General features: G+C 39.6%; 1 protein-coding gene across 2 annotated transcripts in view; it reads left to right on the top strand.

Moving 5' to 3' along the window:
* NELL1 (neural EGFL like 1) overlaps nucleotides 1-12,227 on the top strand; it is an 812,163-nt gene that overhangs the window by 209,215 nt on the left and 590,721 nt on the right. For both annotated transcript variants that reach the window (XM_041729681.1, XM_041729680.1), the window contains exon 12: nucleotides 9,479-9,607. In XM_041729681.1, the coding sequence (XP_041585615.1) occupies nucleotides 9,479-9,607 (129 nt within the window). The remainder of the gene's footprint in view (nucleotides 1-9,478; nucleotides 9,608-12,227) is intronic.

The raw sequence follows: 12,227 nt of genomic DNA, 5'->3' as shown, positions 1-12,227 counted from the left end.
AGGATCTGTTCATGTTCACCTTTTGAATGTGAGCTCCAAGAGGGTCTCACTGACCTTAGTATCTTACTCAGGGATGATGTTCTTTCATGTGATGAAGTAATTTTTCTTCTGACTAGGAGTGTCCAGGCAGCAGTCTACCTTGGAATGTGTTCTGGAGAAAGAAACAAGGTTTGCTCTTTTGAAAAGATGAAGGCCTGTCATGGACTAGAGAATGCTAATGTCTGGTGGAGTCCTGATCTCTTTAGGCCAGGGTTAGCATTCCTGAAATGTCCCTTGATGTTTCAAATCATGGCTGGACAGTCATGTGGGGTAGGGGTGGGGTGAAGAGATGGGGTATTAGAATCATAATCTGGATTTTTAGTCTTCACCCATCACCGACTGTGTAACTAGAGGAGGTAGTTAACATCCTTGAGCCTTCATGTGTTAATCTTTAAAATCCTCTTAATTCTTACTTTGGAGGACTGAGAAGATTTAGTCATTTACCTAAGCAAATATTTATTGACTGCCTATATTGTGTTGGATATTGCCTTAGGCACAAGGTGACCAAACTTTTACAGTCCTTTCCCTTGAAGAAGTGAGCTTCTAATGAGGAGATAATATTCAATAAACACAGAAATAAATACATGGTAATTGTGATCACTGCTGTGAATGAGACTAATAGAGTGGTATGGAAGAATATAATAATGGGGCTTTCTTTAGGCTTGAGAGATGATAAGGAAGCCTTCTCTCAAGAGTTTAAGCTGAGACTTGAAGACTGAGTAGAAATTACTCTGTCAGGGTTGTGTAATGATGTTGTGAGTTGATGGGACAAGTTCGTAAAGACTCTGCATCAGGAAAGAGGTTGGAATACTGGAAGAACTAAAAGGCTGATAGCAGTTGGAGAGAAGTGATGGAGGAGAGAGAGTCTTGTTAACTCAAGTCCTAGTTAAAGACTTTGTATCTTTCTTACATATAATGGAAGCCCTTGGTAGATTTTGAAGGGGCAGAGTGATGTGATCCAAACTGTTTTAAAAGGATTTCTTTCTGTGCAAAATGGGTTAGAGACTGGACAAGAGGGGAACAGAAAGGCAAATGAGGCCATGTCCCTTTGAGAGGTGATGCTAGTTTGGAGTCAGATGGGTTTTTCTCCTTTTCTCTTTCTTTCTTTCTTTCTTTCTTTCTTTCTTTCTTTCTTTCTTTCTTTCTTTCTTTCTTTTACTTTCTTTCGATTTTATTTATTTATTCATGAGAGATACACAGAAAGAGGCAGAGACACAGGCAGAGGGAGAAGCAGGCTGGGTCTCCAGGATCACGCCCTGGGCTGAAGGCAGGCGCTAAACCGCTGAGCCACCAGGGCTGCCCCAGATGGGTTTTTCTTATTACCATGAAGTGGAGGAGGAAATGATATGTTCAGGGGATACTTACCACATGAAATTAATATACACAATCCAATTTGAGAACACTGAGTCTCTGCCAGTTAGGAACAGTTACAGTAAATTGTAGCTTGACTTGAGCAGGTAACTTCTATTTCTTCTCTCTATTCCCCACCCTCACCCCCACCATTGCTGAGAAGTGTCAGGGTCTCATTTCATGGTGTTTCAAAAATTTTCCCCAAGTTTTTATGTGCACTAAACATGGACTCATTGGAAAGCTTTTCAGAAATTCCATTTCCAGGATGTTTTTGTTGATTAAAGTGAGGAAATTGGGGTGATTTATTAGCAACTTAAGCTTGGGCTGGTGGGTTTGTGGTTTAAAAATAAAAAGAATTCTCAAAGTATAAAACTTACAAAGGAAAATATTTTTCAGTTTGTGAGGGTGGATGTATTTAAAAGATTTCTGTAAAAATTGACAGTATTTTCAATTATTTCATAATAATGAAGCATGTGAAGAATGACATGTAATAGTACCAGATATTTTTTATGCTTTGATAATTTCTAACCTTAAGACCTTCCATTTTTTACTATATTTTCCTTCTTGCCTAATAAATATATATATGTATATATTTATTTAAATTCAATTAGCCAACATATTTAAATTGTGTTAAAGAAATTGGCTATATATTTGCCTCTGGAGAAACATGGTGTAGTTCTCTGCATATTTATAGATTCTTTTGTTCCATATCACATTTAGTTTGGTCTGATAGGGATTTAAGTGATTGAAGTGACTTAGACTCTTGCCGTATCAGGTACTTGGGGAGGGCCGGTATAGGTGAGGGGTCAGGACAATGATGACTCCTAGTTTTCTGGTTTAGGTGAGTACAGGTGCTACAGATGAATGTGAAGAGCCCAGAGAGCATGGATTTGGGAAGTAAGATCAAGAGGTGAGTTCTGGCTAGGTGAACTGTGAGTGCTTGCCAGGACATCCAAATCGATTGTCAAGTGCCTGTTAGCTATAATGACATAACCTATAAAGGGAGATTTGCTGGGTAGTCAGTGGTGTTTCCTATACCCCCCCCCCCCCCTTAGAGGGGACTCTGAGCCTTTATTATTGTTTCTAGGGAAAGGTAGTTGTTTTCAACCAGGGGCCAGAAATGATGGGGTGTGAGCATTGCCTTAGGCTCAGTTTCTGCAAAGAACAGATCAGCAGAACCTGTGGTTGGGTCCTAAGTGGACCTATTTAGAAACATTTTATAGGACGTGGATGGGTTACAATCCACTGAGGGTAATTGTTGTCTAAGCTTCCGAGTATTTGAATTACAGAAGAATTACTTTCTTAGCATTCTTTGTAAGACCTTCAGAGTCAGGTCCTGATTCTGTACTTCCTGACTCTGTTAACTTGGATAAAAAAAAAGTTAGTCTCAACCACATTTTACTAAAGTGAGGATAATAGTAATTTTTCGGAGTGTTAAAGGTTTTGTGAGGTAAGGTGTTTAATAGGCTTAGCACTGTGCCTGGCATGTTTGGAAGTAGTCAATAAATAGTTTTCATAATTAAGGTGTTTTCTGTATTTGGGCCAGTACTATGTTCCTCTATTATAGGAGAATAATTCTGGAGGCTCAAGTCACTTCTTAAAAATAGTCTAGAAAGAAAAAAAAAAAAAACCAGTCAAGTAAGAGAACTTGAATATTGGGCTGTGTGTGTTCTACAATCTGGTCACAGCTTCTAATTTTAAAAAAATAATCTAGGAAAGAGGGTGACTTTGAGCAGTCTCATGCATCAGACCATGTTGATAACCAGCTTGAAGAAAAAAAATTACACTAAGGGCTAGCTAGAGGACGTGTTAAAGAGATTGTGGTAGCAGCTGAAGACAAATATCCAGGAAGAGAAGGATTTGTATCCTAAATGTCATGCTATTGAGACACATCAGATAAGGAAGAGAGCCTTTAGAAGGATTCTGAAATGTGGAGAATCGAGGATTTATGCCTTCGTAGTCAACTCTGATGCTGGGGTGGGCCTTAAGAAATGAGGGTGTCCAGTTGGGGTGGTGAAAATATCCTAAACTGTGATTGTGGTCATGGCTGCACAACTGTGTAAATTTATTAAAAATCACCCAAGTGTACCTTTATAAGAGGTGAATTTTATGGTATGTAATTAATATGTATGGTATACATTAATAAAAATGTTTGAAGAAAGAAAAATGGTGACTAGCAAACCAGTCACATTTGCCTTCCAGTTGGTTAAGAGGGTAGAGGCATTAAATGCCACTGTAGATTCATTTATCTGTTCATTCAGTCATTAATTTACCCTTCCACATTTCTGGCTGGCCATGTGTGCATCCATCTATAAGCCATCCATCCAGTTACCTTTGTGTTGGAAGCTTTGGTTGAGAGACACAAATCAGACATAGACCCTGACTTAAAGAATTTGGAGTGATTGAAGTTAGGATTTTTTTTTTGTTAAAAATATTTGGAATTACCTCATGGAAAGTAGATACAGATATACCGAGAATGAGGAAAAAATCTAAATTGTAGTCTGTTTGAATCTACACATACAAAAAGGATATTTTCTTTATCTTTTGGATGTAGAATGCTCAGGAATTTGTTGCTTTGGGGAGGGGTGGTCAAAAAATAGGGAAGAATAATCTTGGCCTCAGACCTGGGTTCTTGCTCTCGTACCTACCACAACTCGCTTCCCCAAATTCCAGCTCCCGCATCTTTCAAATACAGATTGTAATTTCAGTTTTATAGGATTGCTAATGAATAATGAGATAATTCCTATAAAACGCTTGGCTGAGTGCCTAGCATAGAGTATGTGCTCAATAATTGTTAATTATTATTATTACACCCGTGCCAGATTATTTGATGTTCTTGAGATGCACCCTCTTCTTCATGGATCAGAGTCCCATTCCTTCCGGTAGAATTTATGCCTCACCCCTTCCCATGTTTCTACCTGTGATGAACCCAAGGTCAAGTTGTACATCATCTAGAAGTGCTTTCTCCTTTCCTGAAACACTGATTATTTATACTGTTCACATCTCACTTAACATAGATTGCCTTGTATTTTACACTACCCCTGTATTTTGCTTGTCTCCCCTTAGTTTGTAATTTTCCTTGTGGGAAGAGCATACATCTCAAACATCTCTATTTTGCTCCCAGAAGCTTGCATGGTGTCAGTCCACAGAAGTAGATGCTCCACAAATACTGATTATTTACTCCTGCAGAAAGGCAAGCGGGCAGTGAATAAATACTGGTTGAAAGAAAGAAGGCCTGGATTAATTAAACACATGCTTTTGGCACAGTGGTCAGGCCCTACCAGAGTAGATTTGACTTTAAGGTTGGTTTGTCGCATGATGTCCTTCACTGTCCTTAAAACATAATTTACCCAACTCCTTGCATTGTGAATTGACATGGCGCATGCTTGATAGAGATGCATCGGGACATCAACTTTGTTTGAGTGGCTTTATTCCTGCCTATCAAGTGCATGCAGAAGGAAAAGGACAGTTGCAGTCTCCTGGAAAGAGAAAGAAGAAACAAAGAACACATATCATAATGGATGCACTATGACCTTGAGTCAAGCCTCACAATGAAAGAAAATGTGACAAGTTAATTATTGATCAATTCTGACATGGGTGGTGGTGGTGGTGGTGGTGGGGGGGGGAGTCCAGGCACTTTCTCTGGCAATGAGAGCTCTGATGTCTAAAAATTTTGTCTTTGGTAGCAAAATCAAGTCTTTTTATTTGTAATGGTTATTATAAGCCTGCAAAGCCCTCATAGAAGTGTTTTTGGATGACAGCGTTTGCAGATTTCAACAAGTTAAGTTTTCACTCGGATTTTGATCACAGGTAGTAAGGCTGATTCTGATACTATGCTCACCTGTGGCTATGGGTTCGCTTTCTGATGTCCTGAGGAATAGCTGCATCCTTCACTTTTTATACCTAAGTTTTGCTCTCTGAGAGGGTGTATGATATGGTGAAAAGTATGCGGGCCTTGGAGTTCACCAGACCTAACTGAGAACCCTAGCGTCTCCACTTACTAGCTAGATATCTGAGTTGGAGCTTCTCCTTCCTTATCTAGAAGTGGAGGAGAACAGTGTTGTTAGGTTACTTTGAACTTCAGTCATTGTTGTTAACGTTATCAAAATCCTTCCCCTCTTTGAGGCTAACATTTGTTGACCTCCTAGTATATACCAAGCGTGGTTCTACATGTTTTACATGGCATAGCCCATTTGACTTATTCCACATACATTAGGAACTATGATGCCAGTGGGCATGTTGTAGGTGTGTGAATTTTATTATTATTATTATTTTTTTAATTAATTTTTATTGGTGTTCAATTTACCAACATACAGAAAAACGCCCAGTGCTCATCCCGTCAAGTGTCCACCTCAGTGCCCATCACCCATTCCCCTCCAACACCCGCCCTCCTCCCCTTCCACCACCCCTAGTTCATTTCCCCGAGTTAGGAGTCTTTATGTTCTGTCTCCCTTCCTGATATTTCCCAACATTTCTTTTCCCTTCCTTTATATTCCCTTTCACTATTATTCATATTCCCCAAATGAATGAGAACATACACTGTTTGTCCTTCTCCGATTGACTTACTTCACTCAGCATAATACCCTCCAGTTCCATCCACGTTGAAGCAAATGGTGGGTATTTGTCGTTTCTAATTGCTGAGTAATATTCCATTGTATACATAAATCACATCTTCTTTATCCATTCATCTTTCGATGGACACCGAGGCTCCTTCCACAGTTTGGCTATTGTGGCCATTGCTGATAGAAACATCGGGGTGCAGGTGTCCTGACGTTTCATTGCATCTGAATCTTTGGGGTAAATCCCCAACAGTGCAATTGCTGGGTCGTAGGGCAGGTCTATTTTTAACTCTTTGAGGAACCTCCACACAGTTTTCCAGAGTGGCTGCACCAGTTCACATTCCCACCAACAGTGTAAGAGGGTTCCCTTTTCTCCGCATCCTCTCCAACATTTGTTGTTTCCTGCCTTGTTAATTTTCCCCATTCTCACTGGTGTGAGGTGGTATCTCATTGTGGTTTTGATTTGTATTTCCCTGATGGCAAGTGATGCAGAGCATTTTCTCATGTGCATGTTGGCCATGTCCATGTCTTCCTCTGTGAGATTTCTCTTCATGTCTTTTGCCCATTTCATGATTGGATTGTTTGTTTCTTTGGTGTTGAGTTTAATAAGTTCTTTATAGATTTTGGAAACTAGCCCTTTATCTGATATGTCATTTGCAAATATCTTCTCCCATTCTGTAGGTTGTCTTTTAGTTTTGTTGACTGTATCTTTTGCTGTGCAAAAGCTTCTTATCTTGATGAAGTCCCAATAGTTCATTTTTGCTTTTGTTTCTTTTGCCTTTGTGGATGTATCTTGCAAGAAGTTACTGTGGCCGAGTTCAAAGAGGGTGTTGCCTGTGTTCTCTTCTATGATTTTGATGGAATCTTGTCTCACATTTAGATCTCTCATCCATTTTGAGTTTATCTTTGTGTATGGTGAAAGAGAGTGGTCCAGTTTCATTCTTCTGCATGTGGATGTCCAATTTTCCCAGCACCATTTATTGAAGAGACTGTCTTTCTTCCAATGGATAGTCTTTCCTCCTTTATCGTGAATTTTATTATTTAATAATAATTACTACCTTTCGGTTTACAGTTCTGTTTCAAAGGAAAAAAGTCTTAGAATGTTGTCAATAAAAGGATTTAAGCTTGGAGTTTATATAATTCAAGGATTTTTATATTTTTTAAAGCCCAACACTGTTATTCACACAGTCAGTATGTCAAAATAAAATAGCAGAGCTATTCTGTTTGAATCTGGTGTGGGGCACTGGAGCCCTATCTGATGATTCATCTGTGCCCCAGACTCGAGCAATAGTTTCAAAATCATTGGTGTCCATTTCCAGTATATGTGCCTAGGTAGGTGAAGTGATTTATTGTCTTTCTGGCTGCAGAGGCTGGATTAGAAATTAAATCTCCTGACTTCAAGACCATTGTTTTCTATTAGACCAAAATATGTAACCTAGCAATATAGTTCATGAAAATGTATGGATTTAAAGACGATAAAGCACCTTTCATATACCTTATTATATTTGAATTTAAGGGGTAGGTATAATCTATTGCTCCTAGTTCAAGTGGGAAATGATACATAATGTATAAAATACATCCGCCAAATTTGATGGAACCTAGTAATGGAAGGAAAAAAAAAATCAGACCAGAAATACTGAAAAAAGGGTGATTCCATTGAGCTATAAGCAAGCACACTGGAGTTAGGACTTGCCCTGAGGGCAATTTCTAATCCCTGGTGGGAGAAACTGCCTTCTAAGAAACACTATAAATAGACAGGAAACCAGACCCAGGGGCTTCGTGAGATGCTTAAATCAAGAACCCTGAGGGGAGAATCCTTAGTTGGTGATGAGGAAAAGTCCTCTCGCAAATGGAGGACTTATCTTTGTCTTGAGTCTACATTAAGGGTACTGGGGAGAAAATGTAAAGTGATCTGGGGTTGAAGGTTCCCTCAGACATTTGACAGAATCAAACACAAATCCTCTCTGAAGAAATGCAGTTTTATAACCCAAATCTCAGTTCCTACAGATTAAATGATAAAAAATGAGTTTACAAACAGAAGAATCACTGAACATACCAGAAAATAGGCCTTTCACAATACTTAACAGAAACCACAAACCACAAAATCAAAGGTACAGAGACTGAAAATCTTGGAATCATCCCCATAAGATACACATGTCTCATGTGCTTTTTTTTGATAAAGGAAATTAAAAGGTAAAAATGAGACTATGAAATTTGACCTGGGAGACAAAAATCAGAATTCTAAAAAAATCTATCAGTGAAATACAAATGATTTTGACTAAAAGTGAATATGACAAAGTTTGTGAAAGAATAAACAGAGATACATCTGGAAGTTACATAGAATTCAGCAAAGAAAAAGGGGAAGAAATACTAAAGGTGGGCTCAGTAGCATGGAAGAGAGTTTGAGAAGGAACAATGATCTCATTGGGATTTCGGTATGAGAGAATAGGGAAAATGGTGAAGAGAATGTCTGAAGCGATGTTCTCTGAGAATTTTCCAAATTGATGAAAGATTTAATCTTTAGATTCAAGAATCCCAAGAAATCCTAGGAAGAATAAATAAAAATGAATTCACATGTAGAGTAAAATTAAAGAATACAGAAGGGACATTTAGGCAAGTTAAGATGGAGCTCGGTCGCTCTCAAAATACCTTTGCTGAAGAGTGTCTATAGGACATTTTAGGGAGAAAAGTAATTATCCTGGAAGGAATGTCTGGGATTCAAGAAGGAATGTTGAAAACATAAATGTTAAACGTGTGGTTTAGAAGGATTCCCCCAGGAAACCTATTCAGCATGTTTCTTGCAGCACTGCTTGTGATTCCAAACCTGCAAGTCACCCCAGTGCCTGTCTGTAGCATCATGGACAGATGGTAGAATATTAACGCTTCAGAATATTATACAGCCTTGACAAATGAACTATAGCTATGGGTATTACCAGGGATGAATAGAAAAAAAAAAAAAACCCAGAATATCTAACACAGGATTTCTTTCATGTGTAGTTAAAAATGGGCAAAACCTGAATGATCTACTCAGAAAAATAAGTACCTATATCTGGCAAAACTGTAAAAACATGCAAAGTAGTGATTAACATGAAATTCAGGATAGTTCTCTTTAATGGCTGGGAGGGGGACTCTGGAGGGTAATTAGGGGTACCGATAAGATTCTGGTACCCCTAATTATACTCACATAGATTCATTTATATACTCACATAGATTCATTTTATTTACTTTCTATGAATCCTAAATTTTGTGGGGAAACACATCTAAAAAGACTGGTTATATAAGAAAATGGTGGGAAGGGGATAAAAGTCTTCAGGAAGAAACCTACTTGGGGCATTAAGGAGAGACCTCTCAAGCACGGGACGGTCCAGAGTTTCCTATTTCTCCTCTCCCACCCCCTTCTTACCCACCCTTGCGTACTGCCAAGGTATGTTTTCATGCGTGGTGCCGATACACTAAAGATAATTCACGCTTCGTTATTTGCAAGTCTTTTGTTCCCTTCTGATGTACAAAATTTTATTCACTTCTTTTAGGTCACAACTTTTGTGCAGAAGGACCTAAATGTGGTGAAAACTCGGAGTGTAAAAGCTGGAACACAAAAGCTACTTGTGAGTGCAAGAATGGTTACATATCTGTCCAGGGAGACTCTGCCTACTGTGAAGGTAAGGGAGCTGTTTAATAAAGTCATTTGTGAGGAATGTATTCCTGGTAGATCTAGTTGAAGGTTGAAAGCCATCACTTTGGTCTGGTCTTCCGGGATCCTACAAGAAATTACATCAGCTGTCTCAGGTCTGCTGTTCTCCTGGTGTATGTAGGCTTCTCAGTAGCATGTGAAAACAAGACCTCTGGAGTTCTGAAACACAGCAAAGCAATCAAAGGGCCATATCAGGTCCCACATTTTGCTGTCACTGTATTTAACAATCACCAGCAAAATCATAAGCACGTGATTTTCTATTGAGTAGATTATTCTAAATTCAACTAAATGTGACATCGTCGATCTGCTTTTTGAATGCTGCTTTGAGGCTAGCTTATAAATCGCTGCCTTTTTCTTTACCTGCCAAGGTCAGAATATTTTTTTCAACTGGCTTTCTTAATGACTGATTCATGAGTTGCTAATTCACAAACTGTACCAAAAGTCACAGTGACAGATGGACTCATAACTTCGGCCCTTGGACGGATGCCATTTATAGGGGTTAATGGCTTCAAGCATCAGTGATCCCATTTCCACTTGAGAGAGCAGAACAGTTCCTGTGTCTTATGTGAACATGTCTTTCTGAGCTCAGCACTCCACCTTGCTAGTGGCAAGCCTTGCACACCTCTGCTCCTGTGGAGTGCCCTCGGATCTGAGCCCATCCATTCTCAGGTGCATCCTGGCTTGCTTTGGTCAGCTTAGAAAAGTTCCAAAGGAGTGACGGTGAGCTGTTTGTGTGTCCAGGGTGGATGTACTCATTCCTGTCTTCTTCAGAAACAACATGTTGAACCTCAGAGCTCTGTTACTCTGGAGGGTAGATGTCTAGAACAGAAAGAATGTTGCAAAACCTTGATCACACTCCTTGATTGGTTTGTTTTTCCAGGGGCTCAGGTAGTCTCATAGTAAAGACAATTCATGATGGTGATGGTAAATTTTTCCCCATTCTGTTTTGTATCATTGATCCCTGCTTAATTTTTTGGCTTTGACTAAAGATCTCTTGAATTTTTTTTTAAGATTATTTATTTATTTATTCATGAGAGACACAGAGCAGGAGAGAGAGGCAGAGGGAGAAGCAGGCTCCATGCAGGGAGCCTGATGGTGGGATTCGATCCTGGGTCTCCAGGATCACAACCCAAGCTGAAGGCGGCGCTAAACTGCTGAGCTACCCGGGCTACCCAAGATCTCTTGAATTGTTAAGAAAATGTGTGTAATCCTCACTAGTGCTCAGTACCTGGTGGGTGGACTGTGGTTTTGATTTCTCCCAAAAGACTTGGTTTGCTACTGGTTTGTTTCTTACTAACAATGAAGTATATAACTAATAGGTTTTACCTTTTCTCCTTTACAGCCTTTTCCCCCTTTTTGCTTGCTTTTGTAGATTTGAACTTGCTGTTGGGGAGGATGAAGTTGTCCCTTTGCTCGTTAACCTTTTTTCATCTATCCTTCAATAATCTGTTACTCATTTAGCAATTTTGAGGAAGAACACTATTAATTTCTTTAGAATTTATTTATTTTTAGAGAGAGTATGTGTATGAGTGGGGGAAGGAGCAGAGGGAGAGAGGCTATCTCAAGCGGACCCCTTGCTGAGTATAGAGCTCCATGTTGCTGGAGCTAGATCCCACGACCTGGAGATTATGGCCGAAATCAAGAGTTGGATGCTCAACCGACTGAGCCACCCAGGCGCCCCAGAACACTATTAATGTCAGTATCTCACATTAGTAACTGTTTTTTGTATCTTAGGCTGCTTTTTATTTTTTGTCATAAAATAGAGTTTCAAAACTTTAAAATATGAACATCCTCCTCATTTACCATGGAAAAATCCTATAAGCCAGGTAATGGTCTAAAAAGTTTACTCACTATTATCTGTGGGGATAGACTTGGAACACTTAGAAAAATGACAGAAACCATCTCAAAATAATTTGAATCCTGACTTGCCTCCTGGCAGAACCAGTACACCTACCATTCTTGGCTCCCTTTAGCTGTTGACACCTAGCAGAATCTGGGAGAAAATAAATGGCTGGTGTGAAAGGCTGTTTGGGACTCTGATTCATTCCTCACTGATGCATTCCATTTTTTTTTTTTTAAACATAGAATCACCTCCATGGAAAGCCACTTGTGACCGTATGTCCTCTGCATGTGAGGCCTTACTTATAGATAACATTGAGTGATTTTAGGTCTGAATGACTGTTTTCTTGGACATACTTAGTCTAGTGTGTGTGCCTGGCCTCAGACCAGCATGTACTGCACTGCCATCTTGGGTGATGGTGACATGCTCAAGGTTCAGGCTTTTCTCTTACCGTGGAGACTTTCCGCAAGTTCCAGCAGGCTTGTGCATGGAGAGAAGGAGAACACCAGGAAGAAATCACCAAATGTTAGAGCCCATGTATGGCATAAAAATAGAACTGAGGAGTAAAGCAGGAATCAAATACTGGGCATCTGCGTGGGGCGCATGGAGAACAAACTAGAGTGATATCTGTGTTTAGAGCAAGTGCCCATCTCTCCTCTCATTCTGCCATCTTCAGCACCTTGGTCTTCGGGCTTATTTTTCTATGGTGGCTGATGACTGCCGTAGCCCTGGGCATGGTGTCCGAACA

The sequence above is a fragment of the Vulpes lagopus genome, chromosome 15, assembly GCF_018345385.1.
Source record: "Vulpes lagopus strain Blue_001 chromosome 15, ASM1834538v1, whole genome shotgun sequence".
In the NCBI taxonomy this organism is placed as follows: Eukaryota; Metazoa; Chordata; class Mammalia; order Carnivora; family Canidae; genus Vulpes; species Vulpes lagopus.
Note: the sequence above shows the minus strand (reverse complement) of the source record. Positions and strands in the feature narration are given on the sequence as shown.